The sequence below is a fragment of the Pholis gunnellus genome, assembly GCF_910591455.1.
Source record: "Pholis gunnellus genome assembly, chromosome: 15".
Taxonomy (NCBI): Eukaryota; Metazoa; Chordata; class Actinopteri; order Perciformes; family Pholidae; genus Pholis; species Pholis gunnellus.
In genome coordinates this window covers 5191664-5213939 of record NC_136542.1, presented here as the reverse complement: position 1 = coordinate 5213939, position 22276 = coordinate 5191664, and the positions used below count along the sequence as shown (strand labels likewise).

At 41.9% G+C, this 22276-nt stretch overlaps 1 protein-coding gene across 1 annotated transcript in view; it reads left to right on the top strand.

The window, feature by feature from the left end:
- sash1b (SAM and SH3 domain containing 1b) overlaps positions 1-22276 on the top strand; it is a gene marked incomplete at its 5' end in the record, with an annotated part of 38635 nt that overhangs the window by 12999 nt on the left and 3360 nt on the right. Inside the window, 14 exons of the mRNA XM_079174662.1 lie at positions 13982-14110; positions 14417-14467; positions 14926-14975; positions 16715-16755; positions 17127-17213; positions 17388-17500; positions 17808-17909; positions 19137-19269; positions 19790-20190; positions 20689-20763; positions 20862-21002; positions 21109-21241; positions 21551-21720; positions 21814-22020. Of these exons, the coding sequence (XP_079030788.1) occupies positions 13982-14110; positions 14417-14467; positions 14926-14975; positions 16715-16755; positions 17127-17213; positions 17388-17500; positions 17808-17909; positions 19137-19269; positions 19790-20190; positions 20689-20763; positions 20862-21002; positions 21109-21241; positions 21551-21720; positions 21814-22020 (1833 nt within the window). The remainder of the gene's footprint in view (positions 1-13981; positions 14111-14416; positions 14468-14925; positions 14976-16714; positions 16756-17126; positions 17214-17387; positions 17501-17807; positions 17910-19136; positions 19270-19789; positions 20191-20688; positions 20764-20861; positions 21003-21108; positions 21242-21550; positions 21721-21813; positions 22021-22276) is intronic.

Here is a 22276-nt window from a genome sequence, read left to right as displayed (position 1 = left end):
ACGTGGAGCATTTAACAGTGAACTGCAGTTTAATGTGACCACACAAGTTTACAGTAAATAAATGTACATAAGTACTTCAATGGGTACTACTACTTACCATACTGTCAGAGATGCAAGTAACCAGATACTCTCACTCTGCTGAGGCACTTGCACAGCTTTCCCACCCACATGCGCCCAGACACACCTAGCAGAGATCTGCACTCTGCTCAGTGCACAATTATGTGCCTATTTTGGTCTGAAATATTGTGTCCATTAGTAAATGTGTGTGCAGTCATATGTCACAGAGAATACACAATTGAGAGAAGGTGTCTGGCTTCTTTTATGCTTTAATGCTCATGGCACAAGGTGCATCAGGAAACAATGCGCAGTGTGTGTCTTACTGTGTTTAAATCATGATATCATCAATAGATATTGAAGTGCCATTCATTTTTGAAAAAGTGGCAGTTCATTTGCCAAGGATGTCAGATCTCTGGTGAGTTTGTGAGGCTCTTGCTGCTATCACGATACATCGAAAGTGTGGAACTTTATTTGTGGTATTGGAAAAACTTACAGCGTTGTCGTTTCCAACAACAGTGTGCAGGTTACACAGGATAATCCACAGACCTCGCTATGAACTGTTTTCATTGTGAAAACACTTTCATCTGAGATTAGAAAGAATGGAAAACCAAAAGCAATACTACCAAAGCACTTTAAATCCACACTAACCTCTTCCCAACCTCTTATTTATGCATAGGCACAGGGATTTAAATAAGCTCTGTGAAAAGTAATTAGGTATCCTGCAGCTATTTAGGTCAGTAGTGCTCGATATCGTCGACACAGTTGCTCTATAATGCCAAAAATACACAATCGACTATTAAGAATACTGTTTTTTTTTGTTCAAAATGTTTAATTGCATTTCTCAGAGCTACCACTACTACTGTTTACCCGCTTTTTGAGCAGTGCATTTGGGGTAGTCATCAGCTCAATGACACCCTGTGGGTGTACTTGGTGAGTGTTGGTTGAGAACTGACATGAAGCCCATTACCAATTGCATTCATGACTAACCTTGGCCTGTCTCGCTGCTCACTCTGCTGCAGGCTCCCATGGTCATCCAGCCAGACATGACAGCTGTGGGAGATACTGAAGCCCGGGGTTCACCTTTGCACTCGCAGGTCTCACAAGTTGGCGTGTCCGCTGGCGTACGTTTGGCTTTCACTGGGATTAGTGCAGACGAGCTTAAAAAAACCAATCTCTGGTCCAATGTCTGGTGGGTTCTAGTCCGGGGGAGTCACTAGTGAGAGTGGTTGTGCCTCCAGTCACGCATCTAATGAATAATAAGATAATACATTTAGAAATAATTGGGGGATCTGACTCATTACGGTCTTGAGTTTCTGCTTGCTGCGTACCTCTTCTTGACTAGGATCCAAGTAGACAGTTTACATCTTGCAGACAGTTTCTTAAATGTCACATAGTTATTTTGTTGCTGTTGTGAACCATGCCAAGCTTTTGTTGGCATTTACATTTTAAGTTCAGTGAAAAGGTTATGGATGGTGGCGTGGTTTGGAGGTGAACACATTGTCCCGTCCATGTCGGTAAAATGTCACTTTGATTTGGAGAACATGCTGTACAACAGTCAACAATAGCTGAGTGAGGATCGCTGCAACATGCAGAGAAGTAAATAACATAATTTGATTAAACAATGTGGGAATAACATCAGCTTGTGGCGGTTGAACCTGGGTCAAGTATTGTTGGCAAATTGTTAGCATTTGTTTGAATCACATTGGTGTGGCAGATGGATGGGGTTTATCCACAGGGCGTTTCAGATGGTCTACAGGGCTGGAGATGATTGCATTAGTTGTCAAAATACATGAAACAAATCAAGCCACTTGACCAGGTGACAGACTCAAAATACTTCTTTGAAATGATTGAATTTGTGTCTCTTCCTAATGCCAACCAGTTTATTAGGCTTTAGAACTGAAAGCTGTCAAATAATTCATCTGTAATTACGTACATTACAGCACATGTAAACATCATCCACATGCAATTCATGTAGACAGAATGTGACACTAGTTATAATATTTTTTTAATCATTAGAAACAAAATGTTTGTAGTCATCATTTTAATTGGGGAAAGCTAGAAGTAAGACTTCACACGTGAACTATCAGGTATAAAAAAAAGTGTGCTGGATTTTGACAGCACGCATCTACAATAAGTGCAGTGTGCAGCATATAAGCGCAGTGTGCAGCATATATACTGTATATGCCGTGCAGTTGTCATTGCTACATTGTTTGTTTCCTCGGATGCATTGCGTGACGTGAATGATTCCTGGAAGAAGTCTGGCAGGAGCCGGTGTCTGACTGCGTGCAGGCTGCATCTATTTGTGGCTCCAATCCACTTTGTTGAATATTTATCACTCGGATGTACTTTTCTGTTTCACTGTAATGTGGTTACGTGTCTTGAATATATCACCCGGCTGACCGTGGATCCTTATCACCTGTAGTTAAAACATGGATGACTTGAACTTTAAAATGTTGGTCTTCAACGTCATAATGAAACGGTGCAGTGAACAACGGAGAGGTCAGAGCTGCTGACATTTAGCTCTCAGCTTTTTAAAGTTTCTCTCTAGAGTCATTTGTTTTGCATGGATGACATGATGCACAGACCCACACAGGTGCATCCATGGATGTAAATCAGTGGCGTAAATGATAGCTGTTTTGGGGATTTTGACTTTATTAATTTTGGCTCTTTATTGCTCGTCTTTATAGTAGCAAGAGTAGAAAGATTGTCTTTTTCATTTATTTTTTTATTATACAGATAATAAATAAGTTATTTAAAGTGTTTACTGGTAAGAGGTATTGTGCAACATGTCAATTAGAGTATTATTATTCTTTTATTAGGTGTTTGTGACCATTGTTGAGAGCAAATTGGTATTTAAAGCCTCAGGTGTCCAAAAATACACATTTTCTTTGAGTTACACAGACGTTGTGGGGATTTATTTGTGTCTTTTAGGGAGTATCAGAAGTGTGTACTATATACATATCGCCTTGTCTTGATATCATTCTCAAGGTTAGGTCCAGATCTGAAGCACTGTATCTATTATTCACTCGGTGTCTACTGAGCCCTATTAGACGTTCTAACTTAATTGCCTCCAGGGTGGCCAATAAAGTCTACATGAGAAACGTGACCGTGTTCATCTATTATCTCATTAGCTCTCTGAAATGACATATTTATGGCTTGTCCCCATATAAGTTTTACATACTGGATATCACGTAATACATTTTTACTCTGACCATGAATGTTTTATTCTTTAATCGGCTCTCTTTGTTCTTTGAGGAAGACAGAGTATCCCTCCTGCACGTAATGATACCCTCATGTATGTATGTAGGTATTTTTAATGCAGCAGCTCATTGTGGATAACACCCGATCTAATGCTGTGTGTTACATCCGTTATGTAGTTTATTATCACATCATGTAAATAACGAGGAGACACCACAATGTTATTGATGAGAAAAAAATATATAAAAATGTAAAGTACATTAACAACAATACTTTTAACAAGAATATTGGCTTTATTTACATGTGAAAATCTTATGTTTGACGTATATCTAACATTTTAGCCTTCATGAACTTTCATCAGTGTATTTTGTAGCGATAAGAAATTGATTTAATTTGCTTCAATAAAACTATATTTTAAAACTGTATTACTAGACTAACAGTATAGTCGGTCCGTACAGTGTTTGTAGTGCTTATGTTCAGGCATTTATTTACCTTTTTACCCTTTTTATGCCTCAAAACTCTCAAGCAGAAATAATGTAGCAATCCCAGTTGTTGTTCTGTGATCATCAGACTGGATCCTAATTTCTCCCCTAGATTCCTCCAAAGGTCAGTGTTTTGACCATTGCTACGAATGAAAACTGTTCCAGTGGATGTCCTCTTACACTTTTCATACAGCTCTGTGATTGAGATTAGGTTTGACTTTCATTGTGTCCATCAATCTGTAATTACACTCAAACTGCTGTTCTAGGAGCAGCAGCAGCAGCAGCAGCAGCTTGGCTTCCATCTGAAACCATCTCCGATGCAGCACGGTGACTCAGAATCTGGGCTCCGTCTGAGAAGATCACTTTTGGCTCAAATGATAAAATCAGTTACCGTCTATATAACCTTGATATTAACATCTGAACGACTGCAAATGGGACTCACCTTCAGTGTATGAGCTAATGATTCCCAGTGGACAGCATGCACTGTGAGATAGTGTTATTTTCCGCTTCGCTGGCTAATCTGGCATCTGTGTCGTACACGGTTGCCAGATTTCAAACAACCGTAGAAATTCATTCTGAGTTGTTTTTGACCGTTTGCCATATCTTTGATGTCTTTTTTTGGGACCTGGATGCATGTTTTTTCCCCCTGTATCGTCTCTCTGGAAACAGCAGAGTGCATTGGAGTTTATTTTAAACTTGCCTTTGTTTTCTGACCCATATATCATCTTTACAACGATAACAACTGTGCATTGCAAATAGACAAATGGAGCCCGTCGAGAGTGACTCTGTTTTGTTTTGATCTGAGAACATAATTTACTGCAGCAGTGACGGTGTGCCATATAAACAGCTGCTCACTCATAGCAGTGACGGCTCCAGTCAGTTGTGTCGGTGCTAGCTGGAGCTGCAGAGTCATTTTTTTGCCTGTTTTTTTGGCTCGAGTCAAATCAATAATAAGCCGGCCTTTCATGCCTTTCATACCTTCCGCTGCTTAAGTAAAATAAAATGGTTGGACGACTGGAAGAAAAGGAAATAAAATGAGCCCAGCTGGGCTCCCAAGTTAATAAGAAACCCAGACTTTAGAATACCGATAGATAACCACGACCGTTCTGTTTTAACCACAAAGTGTTTCTCACTCTGCTCATGGAAAAAGTTTTGTGTCTGATTAACGAGCTCTGCAGACCTGCTGGCTGTAGTTTTATATCAACTGTTTATACAGAGAGAACATTAAAAAGGAGGATGTCAGTGTTCTGGTCGTGGCTGTTGGGGAAGCTGCAGAGAAATGCAAATGTTCGAATGTGTGAGGAATGACAGGAAGCACTCTGACGGGTATTGTATCTGCTCGGCCTGCAGGACGGACTGAGCGTGACCTTTGCTGTATAAATGGCAGGGGACCTTCCCTTTAGGGTTTTATGAGTTTAATGTTTACACAGTCCAATAAATAAAAGGTTTCTTATAAATATATTAATACTCAATCCCCACTAATTTCCATCCAATGAATGTATTGACATGGCTATAGTGTATTCCAGAATATGACATGCCATACCATAGCTGTATGTCAATACTGAATATGTCAGAAAACATATGGTCACATGTGGGCTGGTTCTATTCATGTGTGGCGTTTGACGGCAGTATGAGCAGAGCAATGCATGGCCAATTTCAGAAGTAAACAAAGTGACTCAACCACCGGGGTCATTTAGATCTCTCTGCACATAATTACACTGAAGCAGAATTAAGCCCAACGACTGCGGGAATAAATTGATCATTTTAGTCGATTTGTGAATTCTTTTCAAATGTGAAGGTTTTCTTTGTCGTATATGAAAGTACAGGGAAGCATCTTTGGGTCTGCACCGCTGCTTTAATAAATAGATCCTTGTGTTAAGGGACATTTTACCACAACATGTAATAGTCTTGTTCTGTAATTCAGTTGGTTAAGGTTTAGAAAAATGTGTCACCTAGACGCCACACATTTTCTTTTTTGTTCTTTGACACATAGAGGTATTTCCTGATCTGCTGAACTTATCCGTAAGGGAAATAATTAACTACTAAAGCCCTATTCGCACGGGACTGGTGTACTCTACTGTCTAATATCGTCACATGATCTCCGTGTTTGCTGAATTATGGTCTTCTTCCTCATCTTGCCGTGGACCTTTAGTTCCCCTCTAGAGTAGAAATGCTGGTACTAAACCAGTGTGCCTGTACATGAATCATCTATTCTAATCATCCACAGCCAATATCCAAATGCATAGTCGTCATTTAAAACCATGGCTGGGCTTTATGACATAATACAGTAAAATGACTTTTAGTCCAAGGTGGACTGTGTGACAATACTGAAGAAATGATGGAGAAAAGACATTAAGCCTAAAGGGAGAGAGACGAAGAAAGATGAGGCATGCAGGACAAATTAGATTTAAAAAAGGAGAGCAAAGCACACGGACGGTGAGGAGGCTGTGAATTAAGGGCCTGGACGGAGAGATTTTCAATTAAGAAAACGATCTATGTCTCATCGAAGCTTGACATTCCTCTGAGAGGGACGAGGGCCAGATTTGAATGAGCTTTCGACCAGAGCTCCACGGTGACGTGATGATGAAATGGATCTAAATGAATTAACAAATCCCAGCAGTGTCTAAAGGTCGCTTAGTTATTTGATAAAGTTCTCCTGATGATCAGTGTTTAGTTAGTAGCACAACTAAGCCACTGCGACACCACGGTGCCTTTCTTTATTTGTTCTTTTAGTCCTTTTCTTTCCAAGATATTGATCCTGAAAATGCGATTACTTTTCACTCGTTTGTTAATTAGTCACGGGGCAGGACTCATTCCTTGCATCAATTAAATTGCAATTGCTTTTGGAGCCACGGTGTGTATTGTGGGAATTGTATAGGATGCTACTACAGGGACATGCTTTATAATGCATGAATTTAATCATTTAATTTTTTATTCCGGAGTGCTTACGCTTGACTTCATTCAATTTAAGCATTCTGCATTATTAAAGTTTGGATGATATTTTTACAACATGGCCACTCGGAATCTTCTAAATGCACCTCTGGAAAATGTATTAGCTCAGCTGTTTCACAGTCATCTTATGCCATTAAAAGGCATTTTGTGCAGTGATGACGAAAGAAGAGATACCACAATAAACATGAAGGCAAAAGGCCAGATATTGAGCAAGAGATCGATTCCAGTGATCATAATCACTATGTCAATGAAACACATTCTTTGAGCGAAACATAAGTGTGAAAAATATCTGTAATTTCAGCAGAATTAATTACATATCAGCATTTTAGTACTGTTCGCCAGTGTATGTTGTACAGGGAGGACAACTGAGCCTCACGAAGTCGAGGTTTAATAGCTGCACTACAATAAGCAGATCAAGAATCTCATCAGTCATAGAAGAGAGATCCCTGAAAGCGAGACCCCTCTTGAATGTTGAGCTATTTTCAAACGGAAATTCAGGTTCAGTATAGATCCTCATGCAATTCTTATGATGTCAGAGCATGCTTGGCTAGCTGCGGTTAGCCTCCATTAATGGATGTAGCCGCTGTAAGGTGGGTGTCCTTGGAACGACGGAGGAGGTGAGGGAACATCTGAACAGAAGGTGTTGTCACCGGCCCTGTTGGGATGTCTGCGGTTGTCAAAATGGACAAACGGTGAAGCATGGTCTCCTGAATGTTTGAAGTGTTAAGATGCCGTTCACTGAGAACGAGATCCCCGAGGGGAGAGCCAACCGGCAAGTTTGGCAGATATAATGACTCCCGACTACACAACGGTGTCAGACGCATATTAGTAAGATCTCAGTAATTCCCAGAGTAAAGATAACCGTTGTGGTTGTGCATTGTGTGTAGTTCAGATGTCTGTTGGTGTCTGTGGAGCAACATGTGTTAGCGTTGAGATGCACCGGAAAGTTTAAATACTGACAACAGCCCGCTCTGCTTTAAATCTATTGAATGTGACACCGTCTCAGGTCAGAGGTCCACTTTTTTCTCTTCTTTTTTTTCCAACTAACTTAATGCTGTGCATTGTGTTGTGTTGTGTGTTTTTCAAGTCAATGACTCCTCTGCATGTTCTTTCTTATGGTAAGTTTCAAGAGGAGAAATGTCCGGAGGGTATTTTCTTTCCTCATTGGACCAATTCACTTGTTTTTCACACCATGTGGAATCGCGTCGTTCTGGGGCCCCATGATCTTCCGCTGATTGACAGCTGCCATTGAATCCTGTGTTGTGTCTCACAGGAGGATCAGGGGGATGTAGTGGCCTCGTGAGGGGTGAGCCGCCGCACCGATCATGTAGCCGGAGACGGTATCGCGGCACAGTCACACGAGGATAATTACCCAAAGCACAGGGGTGAAGGGCAGAAACGATTTCAGCACCTCCTGAATTAAACATGCTCCAAGGAATACTAACAATCCACAGGCTGCTTCACTGCAGACCCAGAACCATTCAAAGAGCCTTTTACAGCTGAGGTAAACAGATGGTCTATCTTGGTGTCAATTGTGTTGAATTTTAAAGGGAGGTCCGTATATGTTTTCTGCATGACTAAATTAAACATGCTCTAAGGAATAATGGGAACAATCTACAGGCTGACCCACTACAAAACCCACTGCCATGCAGAGGGGATTTAATACACACAAAGTCATTTAACTGAAATTGAAATGGGATGGCTCTCTATGTCATCTCTTCACTGCTGTTTTAAACATGCTCCTTGGAGCACAGCTACTTCAAAACAAGCTAAATGCAATCTGCATAATGCTTTTGCAGTAATGTATTCTACATATTTTTTTTTTTTATAGCTAAGGGATTTTTAGAGCCTGTAGTTGACTCCATCTTAATATGGGTTTTCAGCTAATGTTTCAAATCCCAAGTCAGATTTGCAAGATTTAGTGCGGTATAGACAAAAGGTTTGTTCTGGGCCCGCCGTCTGCCCTTCTAATCTTCTTTTTGGAGTTTCACATGCGTCCTCTTTTAATCTGCACCTCTGGCTGGTTTTCCCTTAAATCTGTATTTATTGCTACACACCAGAAAACAACGATGCAGTTATTAATTCACTTTTTTTCTCCATTTTCATATTTTCAAACCCGGTTTTGTGGCCATTTCTGTTCCGTCTACCTGCCCTCCAGAACGAGGCCGTGAGAAATCTCCTCTGCGGTCTTTTGTCTGTGTCAACAGTGTGAGATATTTGCTCAGTGACTTGACGGGGTGAGAGCAGAGCGGTGTACTGCAGACTTTGCTAATGCAGTTCAAACAAGACGAGGTGCTTTGTATGCAAAGTGTGTATCCGTGACTGACGGCGTGCGTGTCACAGTGGAACCCTTCCTATCACCCCTTCATTTGAGACTTGTCAGAATCCACTTACCACTCAGACATGAATGGTTAAGCTCTTTCACTGATCCTCTTTTCTTTTTTTTCCCCCTCTCTTAAGGGGGTCCAGGGGCTGTCGGTCTCGACGGGGCCCTTGGGTGTTCTGGAACAGCAGTAATTCTCACACATTTCAGAGATCTGTTGCATATCACAGCTGGCACACGGAACTCTAGTGAGCTGATTTTTGTGTTTTCACTTAGATTGAAGGATTACGTTACTACGTGGGTTTATTTCTGGAGCACTTCATCTTATAAAAACATTTCAGAAACGGGCTTAAAAATAGGCTGCTACTTTTAAATGTTCTAAAATATTTATAACATTTAACACTCAACCCATTTATTTTTCCCACTTAAAAATAAGTTTAGGCTTGTTTGATTCTAGTCCCAGGGGCAGAGCATGTGAAAAACTTGTGGTTTCAGTTATTTAAATGTTTAGACTTCAGTTGAATGATTTCATGGCTAAAGAAATGACCGACAGTAACTCATCTAAAACCTCACTGGATAATCTGTAACAGGCAGTCACTAAACAGAGAATGGTGTTATGATATGTTTTGCTTTGGGTTTTAGGACTTTAAGCCAGAGTTTGTGTTATCGCCATCACAAATGTTCCATGCGATATGATACTGAGGCCACGGTCCTGATCATATGCGCCAGTCTTTCCACAGACGCACACATTGTGATTGTCACTCTATTGAGCACAGACTGGTCTCCCCGGGGACCAATGCTCAGATGAGTGCTCGGGGCGTTCCGGGTCGGCACCGACTAAATCCGGAGACTTGACGTTGATGGGAAAGAAGCTGGCTGTCGTCCGTCTCCGGCTCCCCGTGTGCTCTGAGGTGACGAGCAGCCCGCCGCCGCTGTGCAGCCAGGCGGAAAATTCCCCTTTCTGGCGTGAGTCGCCTTGGCCCTTTGGCACCGCACGCAGAACGTAGCCCTCCACCATCTCCACCGTCTCCACCATCCATCTGCAGCGCAGCATAATCTTGCACCCTCCTGCCGTGGATCTGACACTGGTATTATAACCTCCTGCTGCTGCTCACTGCTCTGGAGTCAGTGGTCGGTTGCTGAAGATGAAGATTAGAGGCGGTAAGGTCACGATTGGACAAAGATGCTGAGCGTTATTTCTCCACACATAATCTCAATGACTAACACTCAAAACGAGGTCACCACCCTGATGCTTAAAGCCTTCCGGATGTGTGAGGGATGCCCTTATTGATTTGTAGACGCAGAGGAGGAAAATGGCATCATGCTTCTTCTGGATCTGCTTCCACTTCTACAGCAATCTGTTACAAGTTGACTTTAATATTCAGTAGTTTATTAGGGCACGGAGATAGTTTGGGCATCACTGCACTTTCTTTATTGCCTGATATCGGACAGAATTGTCAACTCTTTGCACTCCATTTCCATCTTCAGTCAACTTTGACTTTTCCTTTTTAGGTTGAGAGGAAATATTGAGTTTTCGCTTTAATAGGTCCAATTCCAACTCTATCATTCCCTCAGCTCTCTAGGTTAGTGATGTAGAGTAGATATTTGCTGCCACCTGCTGGTGGACAGACTGCTAGTGTTAAAAGATCGTAAGGTACCAAAAGCCTGATTAACACTTAGACATGTTTGTTTCTATGACATAGAATAGACCTGCTTGTTTGTTATATTATATTCGACTTGATATTAACATTTTTATAAAAGATGGAGACAAGAAAGATGAAAGCAAGTAAGCCTTTCATGTTAAAGTGTAATTTAGCTTGTTGCCAGTGTTAGATATGTACTTTAGCGTACTTCTACCAGCATGCTCTTTTGTGTGCCGCATGACGCATGACGCATGATGAAACAGCTCTGAAGGAAGGAAGGAAGGAAAAGCATTTACATGTAATGTAACTTTTGGTCGTTTCCAAGAAAACTCCACTGTGTAAATAAATAACTCTTGAAAACAACAATTTAATAATGTATAATGAAATGAGTTGTGTGACGACATAAACGTCTCATCACAGGTCTACAGACAGTCTGTGGTGGTCAGAGAGCCTCCATATCAGCAGAGGGAGACATATCTGTCCAATATTCCACATTTCATTATAAGAACCAGACACATTGGTCTGAAGCAGCTGCAGACATAAACATGCAGGCAAAGTCTCACACACTAAGAGGTGGTGGTTTATTTGAACATGTGAGTCAGCCAGTCCCTGTGGGCCGCAGCTGGAGAGAGCAGAGCGCCCCACCCAGCAGCACCGACGTCATGTGTGGTTGCAACTCTCTCCCCCCCAACCTCCCCCTCAACCAAGCTCCCTCTGCTTTATGCGTGCCGGACACCCCTCCCCTTCTCCTCAGGATGTATTGTCCTCCACTCACTGAGCTGAGTTAACTTTCAAAACGGTGCCTTTCACTCACAGCAGTGTGGTGGAACTGAAGAGCAACTAGTGCCGGGTAGCTACTGTTGGCAGCCAGATGCCCGTCTGTGGTGAGTGTATTTTTATGTTTGCACTGGAATGTGGTCCTATGGTTAGAGCTGGTAGCTTACTGTAGATTCATAGGGAGGACAATTTAATTTATATCTTGTTTCAAAAGACAACTTAGTGTGTATATGTGTGTGTGTGTGTGTCTTTCCCTGTTCGGTTGTTTGCGGTTAATGAAGACTTTCATTTAATAGAAAAGCATAAACAAGTCGGTGCTTGTTCTCGTGATCTTTTGAAACGTCCCTCAATAGACACAGATATAATACAATAGTCTATCATAGTCGGTGACGTTTAGAACATGACAACCTCTGCTGAACTAAAATCTCACTGTGACATTAAATAAGAAAGAAGTTGTTTGATTGAACAGATGAATAACAAGCACGTGTGTTTAAGGTTGTCTACGGTTATTTATTCAACGTGGGAAAAATCTTTATGAAATAAGATGTAAACATACAAACTTTTCAGTTAATTTGGTTTTAGCCCTTTTTAGCACAATGTTACTGCGTTACAGTCAGAGGTTTCTGACAAACCTGATGTCGGTTCGAAATGGAGTTTACTTAACTTTACTCTCAGGACATTTATCATCGGAGCAGTTGTCCGTCATGGTGTTTATTTGAATGATCTGATCCTCTTTTATTATTGACTTTTCTCAGTGATGCGACTCATTTACGGATGACCCAGGTCTGGTTTCCTAAAATGGTAAGACAAGAGGAACTGTAAAAACACTCATTAGACACTCTGGGCCCTGGGGGCACGTGGATCTTTTGTCTGCCTATGAGATGCTCAGCGCCTGAGAAATGTGACACCACACACACTCTCCTTTTCAAGCCTCTGTGGTTGATGTCTCATGCTGCAGTTTTGGCTTGGAGACCCATTAATTAGGAAGCACGGAAACACAAAGCAATATTTCCCCCCCAAAAACCCATATTGTAAGAATTGTCGGCAGGAGAATGGACTTCATATTGTTTATTAGTTAAAAACGTTCACGTGTAACGGCGATGTATATACATGCAGCGTGTCTAATAAGCACTCTGGGGGGGGGGGGGCAATGCTATATCATGTGGCTGGGTCACAATAGTCTGTTTATGTGGATCCGTGGCAGTCTGAGGCGAAGGAGCGACTGCAGCCAGGCACAGCTCAGAGCTTCTCAGTTGGCCCCGGCCTCGTCTCTCGACTGTATGAAAAGCAGCCAGATCTTCAGGCCGTTTTTCGACCCGGGGGGCATGTCACCAAATGAATGGCCCTCTTTTCTTGACAGTTGAGCCAGTCACAGTCCATCATGCCACGAGACAAGTGAGCCCACAGTATTACTTTTCACTGCAGAGGGCTGTTTTTCAGCGGGTACATTTGCATACCCTCAGGGTGAAGCGTAATAATAATTGTAGTAATCATGTGTGAAACAGTTTATGGATATAGTGGATGACTATTATCAGACACGGCTTTTATTCATCTGTCTAGTCTTAACTGGTGACTACTCACATGTTGTCTTTTAATATTGTAATTGTTGAATTATCTTTAGTTATTTTAAGTGAATGATCTCACTGCTCTGCACTAACTGTATGATAGAAGTTTTATTCATTTACACAGTGGGAGAAAATAGTAATAAAATAGTTTCAAGCTTACTCTAATCATTACAGATGTTGATTTATTTATCAAGAAGAAGATATTTGTTCTGAACATAAAACATCAGCTAAAAACTGTTTGGATATGAATCACTTTGTTTGCAATGCTGATGTCAAACTGCATTTTGTTTCATCCAAAATATTGCAAATTAAAATTTGAATATGACAGTTTGATCAACAAAGGTAGTGCTATTGAGGGTTGCTCCTGCACGTCACTGAAATAGACCAAATACTCCCGTGTGTTTTAGAGTTATCTGGTTCAAAACTAGGAAACCAGCCCCATGAAAAGGTCACAAGGTCATACAACTCAGCAGAATGTCTCTGAAATGATTTATTCCTCCCACGTGGCATATAATTCCAGGTAACACAATTGTAGGAAACTAAAAAGGGTTACATCCAGGAGGACAAAGGGCCCTCTGACTGAGTGACTCTACTTCTTGTGATTTATGGTCGACTGCACCGTGGCCTCTTGAGTCGACTCTCGACGACTGTTGGAGAGCTGAGTGAGAGTCGTAGCTGCGTCACACGGTGCTTCCTCTGGCTGGGGGGGGGGGGGGGTCGCTGGGCAGGAAGACAACCAACTGAAGACGGGGGGCAATATCACAGCTGGATGTCTCTGATAGATTAACACTCCTGGTGCTTTATCTCTGTGTTTGTTTTGCTGGTGACCGTGCTAAACCTTGAAACAATGGATTGAACCGTCACAGTGGTAATTGTTTACAGTGTTTGCCAGCCGTCTGGCATCAACCTCTGCTGGTTGTCTTTTTCCTGTTCTGGTCTGTGGTCGTATCTGAGTGTTTTAAATGCCTCCTTTATCTCCTTCAGGATGGCTCGGTGGGGAACCTTGACGACCTGGTTCACGAGTACTCTCAGTATTACGGCACCTCCCTCGGTGACGTGTGTGAAAGGATGGAGGAGCTACGGAAACGCAAAGTAGTGCAAGATGCAGAGATGGTAAACAAGTGTACCAGTTTAAACCTTAGGTCATTTAAAAAAAGTAACGTATCAGCATTTAATCATTTTTATCAGCTGTTAGAGTGCAGATCAAAACATTGTAATTGAATATTATGAGATTCAGATTCGTTCACACACTTGTTGGTAGTGCAGTAATTGCGAAGGCCTGTGACACATAACTGTTTACCGGTGTTTATCCGTAATGTGGGTAAGCCGATGCAGTCAGATGAATATAATTTCTATTTCTGTGTTATGATGACACTATAATTTACTCTTCCGCTTCCCCCCTGCCTGTGTGTGTTTCAGGGAACAGTTGACTCAGCGGCCACATCGTTGCAGCTCCGCTCCCAGATCCAGGTGAGTGTCCAGTGTCAGACCCCAGGAGAAGGCAACTTCCTGCTGCCTGCGTGTGTCAGCAGACAGGCTGATAAAGAGGCAAAGGAACGGCCTTGTCATTATTATCCTCAGCAAAAAAAAACTACTTTGACTGACTGGGATGCAGAGAGACGGCCTTGAGACGGTCTTCTAATGTTCCTAAAAAATTTGACTAGTGGTATATGTGGGTTTTGTTACCACCAAATTACAAGGTTTATATTTCAAAAGTGCAACAAATAAATGAATACCTGAAATTCCTCTTTTGTTAACCCTCGATTGCAGTTGATTCAGTCCGTATAAGCTACTTTGTCATCATTTTAAATTACTTGTTGCTTAAAGAAGAAAACTATAACTACAAGTTTGACTTTTAAAACCAATTGTTAATTAAAGCATTACTGCTGTACTGTATTTAAATTGAGTTTTTTTTTCATCTCCATAAGGAATCTCTTGGACTCAGCAGCACCACGTCCACACCAGAGACTGAAAGAAGGTAAGAAAAATCCCGAATATGACTGGAAATCCACAATGTCAGTATTTTAATGTTTGTTTAGGCACCAGAAAGGCTCGGCATCCTTGACTGTCTGGGGTGAAGCATCAGTGAGAACAGGAACAGACCAGAACATTTTGTAATAGATAGTGGTCTCATGGCTGTGACTATTATTTTGTCCAGATAGTGTGTATTGTTGTGGCTTTACAGACACTGTAAACACTACAATCATTTAATATAAATCATATCGCTTTTGGAAGCTGAACTGCGATGACTCCTCCTGAATAACCCTGCGTCACCCTGAGGAGACAAATCTTCCCTCTGCTTCCTCCCGTCACATTTATGAAGCATTCCTGTGTCGCCTATGAACTTCCTTCCTTCTCTCCATTGTTTCTTTTGAGGGATTTCAACGCTTAGTCATATTTTATCATGAATAAACGGTGATGACTGAAGATAAAGCAACATTTTGATTTGATTAAGCTTGTTGAAATTGAGCAATATCCTGAACGCATTCATTGGAAACGTACACTGCCCCCTAGTGGGACAAGTGCATGATAATGCTGGAGGAAACACATTTTAATAACTTAACAGTATTATATTTACTCTAAAGTCATTCAACTTTAATTTCAAGTGATCAATTTGCTTCATGCCGAAATATTTCAACTATTTATCGTCTCCTACATACTTTTGACTGAAGAATTTGAAAGAGGGAAACGTGTGCTGATGTGTTGTGCTACAACTCTCTATTTTTGTTTTCTATTTTTTGAATATTATGGTGTTTTGCTTTTGTGGATTGTTATAGAAATGAATTGTTCTTTGAGCAGTTTCATGGTCCTTTGAAGAAAATGAAATTGATCTGGGTTTTTGACACTTGTAGAGATGGTTTCCTTTGGCTATGTTCAAGATTTAATCATGCAAACATATATTTAGTGAATACTATAGAGACACTGACTGTCTTTACTGAAAACCAGAGTAATAACAGTTTCTAGGTGAATAAACAGCTGCTTAAGACAAGGTGACAAACTACATATTTTCAGTGTTCGCTAAATGAATATTTAATAATTAGGATATGATACAGTACTTTAACCAAACATGAACAAAAAAATGTAAATTTCATATTTTGTGTAACTGTGTTCAGAGATGAACCTTTAATACTTCAGCAGAGAACAATACGACCACTGATATCTCATCTACTGAATATAAAGTACAGGTCTGATCTGCAAACGTGTACTCTGATCCAACACCAGCAACAAGTGTCAACTGAGAGAGAGACAGTTCTAGGCAACAGACAGCCCAGAGAGATGAAGAGTGAGAGGCAGGCAGGCAGACAGGCAGAAAGGGGGAAGTGTGCAGGGAATGCAGAGGCCACGTTAGCGCTGCTGCTGCAAAACCCTGACTGGACATGAAAAAGGATCCATTGTTCCTGCGATGGCCGTAGAGCACTGACCTCTGTTCATCAGCCAAGAGCAGCCACTCTTTTTCATCTGTTTTGACTACTTTGATTTCCCTTCACTAAGATGCTAGTGTCATGAGGAATAGTGCGCTTTTGTGAATTTTTTTTAATTTTTTTTTGTTTTGAATCTGACTCAAGTGGAGAGGATAAAAAAGACAAGTTCAGGGCGATGGTGGGATAGCGGGAATAATGAAGAAAATAACTGTGACAAACAGGTACTGCTCTGTTCAGGGCTTTCACTCCCTGTTTGAACTCTTCACATGAAGTAAACATTGTGTTTGGTTTTCAGGTTACCTGTGCACAAATCTAGCTCTGATGACGGATCAGGAGGTAAGAATGAATTTTTATTACATGCATTGTATACTTAATTCTTCATTGTAAATACATTCAGAATGATGTTGAATTTTTAAACGCAACTAAGCCTCCAGAAAAACTACTTTTGAAAAATGGTTTTATTTGTGGTTGTGGTTGTAGGGGATTTTAATCCAGCATAGTGTGACTCTATTTACACAAACACCTTTATGTTTGTATCATGAGTATATTGTAACCCAGGGCATAACCTAATACTTAGTTTGTTAATTCAGTGCAGGTACTGGAGTTAATTGTTTACCTATAATTTGGATATTACGGTGTATTTTTGTGGTGATGTTGTTTATATTTTTTTCTCTGCACTAAATTAACCTGAACTGTTGAACTGACAGGAAAATGGGATGGAAAGAGAAAGAGCAAGTCTTTTTGGCAGAGTTTTCGAAAGTCACAGAAAGGAGTGTTGCGTCAGATTTCCAAAGGTATGTTGAGTCAATAACACAGAAGAAGGGAATGATATTATGTAGGATTGCTCATCAACATATGTGCGTCTTTTTGTCATGTGACATTCATGATTAGTTTTGATAAAAATGTCTAATTAAAGCAGTCAGTTGTGTTTCGTCCTGTCGGCTGAGGTCTCTACTTTTACTTGGCAGGCGATGACGTTGGTTTTGTGGCCAGTGAAATCACCATGAGTGATGAAGAGCGTATCCAGCTGATGATGATGGTGAAGGAGAATATGATCTCTATAGAGGAAGCCTTGGCACGGGTATGATGTCATGCATCCCAAAACTCTCCTCACCTCACAGATGCTGTGTTTTCTTCTTTTAATCAACTTTGACAGTCTGCTGTGGAAAACAAAATGTTGCAGATGAAATAAGTCGACTCTTTCACGTCTGACCTTTTGAAGCAAAAATGTAAAAAAGAGCAAATCTGCATTAAAGAAAACTGGACATGATCTATCCAGGAAATAGTTTGTTGACTGGAAAAGTTAACAGCATGTTTAGCTTTGTGAAATAAATAACGTTTTAATGTAGGCATATGGTAAAAACATTGTTTGTTCTCTTTTTCTGCAGCTGAAGGAGTTTGAAGTGCAAAACAAACAGACGTGCCGGTCCGATCCCACAGACTGGACCGACCCCTCCAGCCTCACCACAAACGAGTCATTCAACTGCAACGTAAGTCTCTTACGCTCCCAGTCTGAGGGCATCTTAGCCGCTTTTTAACGTTGAATCGCAACTTCAGGCAGTGTGTTGTGCGTGAGGGCCTCTGATCGACCAGTGCCAAGGCTGCTGAGCTGTTGACAGTGCCTCTCTCTTTCCCTCTGTCCCTGTCCTGGCGATGAACCGGGGGCCCCCTCTAAAGCCCTTCAGCTCAGGGCCCTCTCCCAACTGCAGGGCACTGGGCAGACTTCTATTCATCACTGTCAAAGCGCTAACCCCCTATTGTGCTGCAGTGAGCGGCTGGATTCCGCACAGTGCCCGGTTATGCAGGCCACAGCTCTTTTATGCATGGGTGAGGTGATTAGGGGCTCAGGTTCAGGGCACATTTTTCAGATTGGTCTGGATGGCCTGACTATTTCTCGTGTGTGTGTGTGTGTGTGTGTGTGTGTGTGTGTGTGTGTGTGTGTGTGTGTGTGTGTGTGTGTGTGTGTGTGTGTGTGTGTGTGTGTGTGTGTGTGTGTGTGTGTGTGTTGTCCTCTTACTTTCTCTTTCTGTGTCATGGTTGCACGTCTGTTACCCCGTCCCCTGTTGTTCTTTGTTAATTACAGAGCATCTCTACTTGCATTGAGTTGTTGCCGTGTATTTAAAATCTGCTTTCATTTAGTCTTTTGACGTCTATTCTGGGATGTACATACCGCTCATGTTTTGGTCAGCAGACTTAAAAACCCTCAACATCTGTGAGCCGAGTCTTCAAACGTACCACCGACTTTTTCACTAACCATCATTTCATTTGAAAGTGAAGGTGATTTCCAAGAAGCTAGCTTTTCGTTTTCCCACGAATAGAAAGGCTTTTCTGGTGCATTGTGACGCAGAGCACATGGGGCAGCTGTTAACGCAGGCTTCAGTGTCATCACTGTGGTTTCCAACCACATGTTTATATTAAGCTGCATGTCGCTTCTACAGAATGCTCAGCGGGTAGCATCTACATGCACACAGCTTATAAACCTTATTGTTGAATACAAGCTACTAAAAGCAGAGAACAATTTCAATATATCTTGTAATGTGTGAGCTCGTGTACTACATCTAAGTATAAAAACAGTAAAGCTGTCTCCTTTCATATCCAAAATAATTGGCCTTTCAACTGGTAAAAGTCCACTATGTACAGACCCGTTGTGTTATTTTACCGTGACTCTCTGGTAAATGTTTTCTGTGCTTAAGATTCTCTGTGGTCTCTCCTATCAGCCTTGTGACCTGTCAGACAATGAACAAGAGGAATCTGTGACGTTCAGGAGACTCCACAAACTGGTCAACTCAACCCGGAAGGTGAAGAAGAAGCTGATCAGAATTGATGAGTCCAAGAGGCCTGGAGCAGAGGGTACTGAAACCACCTGACTTTATCTCATAAAGCCCAAATCGATTTGGCAGCCATTGTAGTGTTTCTGAACTTCTGAATCGTCCACCTTCTCACTGTCCTACTATGTGATGCTACTTGATCAAAAGTGCAAGTGAAATTGTGTTTCTAGAAGTGCAGCCAAGATGTAAAAACTACCAGGTGTTCACAGTAAAAACGTTCTATGTTTATAAAGAGGAACACCACAATTCTAAATGTGATGCAGAGTCTAGAGACAACATCAGTAATTGTGCCCAATCTAATTACTGTTTGACTGAGGATCTGTGCTGCAATAACAGTATTTACTGTGTGTTTTCTCCAGTTGTGTAGTCTGTGTGAATGTATGTTCTGAAGAATGTGCTTTTTCCAGCATTTTGAAATTGGCCTTCTGGAAAAGCCTCTGAAACAGCTTGTAGAACTTGAGCTTTTCTTTACATTTTACTTTCATATGTTGACATTGTATTGTATTTTTACCTTCCTCCATTCTCCTGTGTTTACCCTCCAGAGAGCTTAATGATGGATGGTCTTGCTTTCGGAGATGCCAGCGCCTCACTGTACTCGGGGGTGCAGAAGAAGCTTTCCGTTTGCCCCGTGGACTCCCTGGCTTCAGCTCTGCGGGACCAGCTCTCCTATGACCGGGACTCCGACAGCCTGACCACCTCCCCCTCCTCCAGCAGCCTGGACACCTGCAGCAGCCAGAAGATCTTCCAGGCCTTCAGAAAGTCAAGTGGAAGCCCTGTTCATCAGGAGACGCGTGTAGCAGGGGAGGTGAGGGAGGCAGGGGAAGGCAGTGGCTCTTCCGTTTCTGAAATGGAGGGTTGCAATAATGAGGAAGCCAAAATCGCTCGCTCTGTGACCGATGGAGAGCTCCGTCACCGGATCCTCAGCCCGCTCAGCCAACATGGGGTGAGTAGTGAGTTCATAGCAGCCTTTGTTAAGAGATCGTTGAGATTATTTGGCAAGTGGTACATGTTTAAAGCTGCTGTACTGAATTAATATATCCTGCAATCGTCACATCAACGCCAAACTAAACTGATATCCATCAACATTATGCAACCCTGCATGCACCGTTCCTGCTTCTGAGCTGATGCTCGTTAAATGTTAATATAGTCCAAACCAGTTTTAGAGTCAGTGGTAGGTGACTGCTTCAGGAAATAATGGAGGCCATCCTGTAGTTTTTGTATAATACTGTCAACTGTTTTCTTTCTAATTGGTGAGTTTCACAAATCGGTCAGTAGTTCTGAGAAAATGTTTGTATTTTCCCCTCGTGGGATCTGTGGTGACCTGACCTGCTGCAGGAACTTATATGCAACAGGTGGCTGGATGCATGCTCTTAAAAAGTCATTGTACTTCACTTGCATCTCTACTTATGAGTGTCCTGGTTTTGTTGTTTGTTTGATACAGAGAGCTTGTAGCTTCGGAGGTTTTGACCTGACGAACCGCTCACTGCATGCGGTCATCTCCAACAACGACAACATCGTACGTGGCTGTCTGTCTTCCTGAATTTTCATACACTGGATCAAAATAAATAGTTTGTTTATTTGCCTATTTTCTTCTATTTTGTGTGTCTACATTAGAATAAAGACGGAGATGGTGTGAGGGATCCCATTAAGTCTCCAACAACATCTCGTATTTCCCTCGGCAAAAAAGTCAAGTCTGTGAGAGAAACTATGAGGAAACACATATCGAAGAGATATCACTGTTCTCTCTCTGAACAGGTACGTACAGTCGGTATAGTACAGCAGCATCCGTCAGCGTTACTAGTTAATGTTGTGATGATTTTGAAGCATTGGTAATATTTTTTTCTTCTTCTGTGTGTCCTAGTCAAGCCCAGACCGCTTATGCAGCTGCCCTCACTCGCCTCAGACGGACTCGGACTCTTTAGAGAAACCCAAACTGAAGCCGGGAGGCTCGGTGGAAAGCCTGAGGAGTTCCCTCAGCGGACAAAGTTCCATGAGTAAGTCTGTGTGTGTGTGTGCCGGGTCTGGGTGTAGTGCAAATAATTCTCTGTTTGTTTTAAGATGACCTTGGAACACCAGATGTGTGGTGTTTATCAGGAAAGTGTTTCATGGTCATTATTCGCTCAGTGTATTTCAGATAGTCTAAACTTCCTTGTCTTATTGTATTTGTCTGTGTGGATAACTGTGTAACATCTGGTGCCTCAGTCAAGATTCCAAGACATGAAAAATATTTTTCAAATACTAACAGAGCCGTGCTGTCTCATGTCCTTGAAGTGGTTCATTTGTCTTTTTTGCGGTTTGTGTAGGCGGTCAGACTGTGGGTACCACTGACTCCTCCAACAGCAACAGAGAGAGTGTGAAGTCTGAGGACGGGGAAGAGGATGAGCTGCCTTACCGCGGACCCTTCTGTGGACGCGCTCTTGTTCATACCGACTTCACCCCCAGTCCCTACGACACAGACTCGCTCAAACTTAAGGTGTGACCACGTTATGATTTAGCCAGTGAATTACACGTCATGTAGAGACGACATCGTATAAGAAACTCAAGCTCCACTGTTCTCGTCTTGCAGAGTGGAGACGTCATCGATGTCATTAGTAAGCCTCCGATGGGTACATGGATGGGAATGCTCAACGGTAAAGTCGGCACCTTCAAGTTCATTTATGTGGATGTCCTGAATGAAGAGGAGGTGAAGCCCAAAAAGACACGCAGGAGGAGGAAGGCCCGGCAACCCAAACCCACCTCTGTAGAGGAGCTCCTTGATCGCATCAACCTCAAAGTAATAATACATGTTTTAATCAAAACAAGTACCGAAGACATTGTCAGACATGAAATAAATTGGTTCTAGCTGTTATTTAAAGAAATCATTTTCTTTTGCCGAGAGTTGGATGAGAAGATTGATACCACTCTCATGTCTCTGTGCTTTATATAAACCTAAAACCAGGCGACGGTTAGCTTAGCTTACAGTAGCATGAAGACTGGAAACGAGGAGGAAAAGCTAGCCTTGCTCAGCAAAAAACATTTGCAATTTGTAA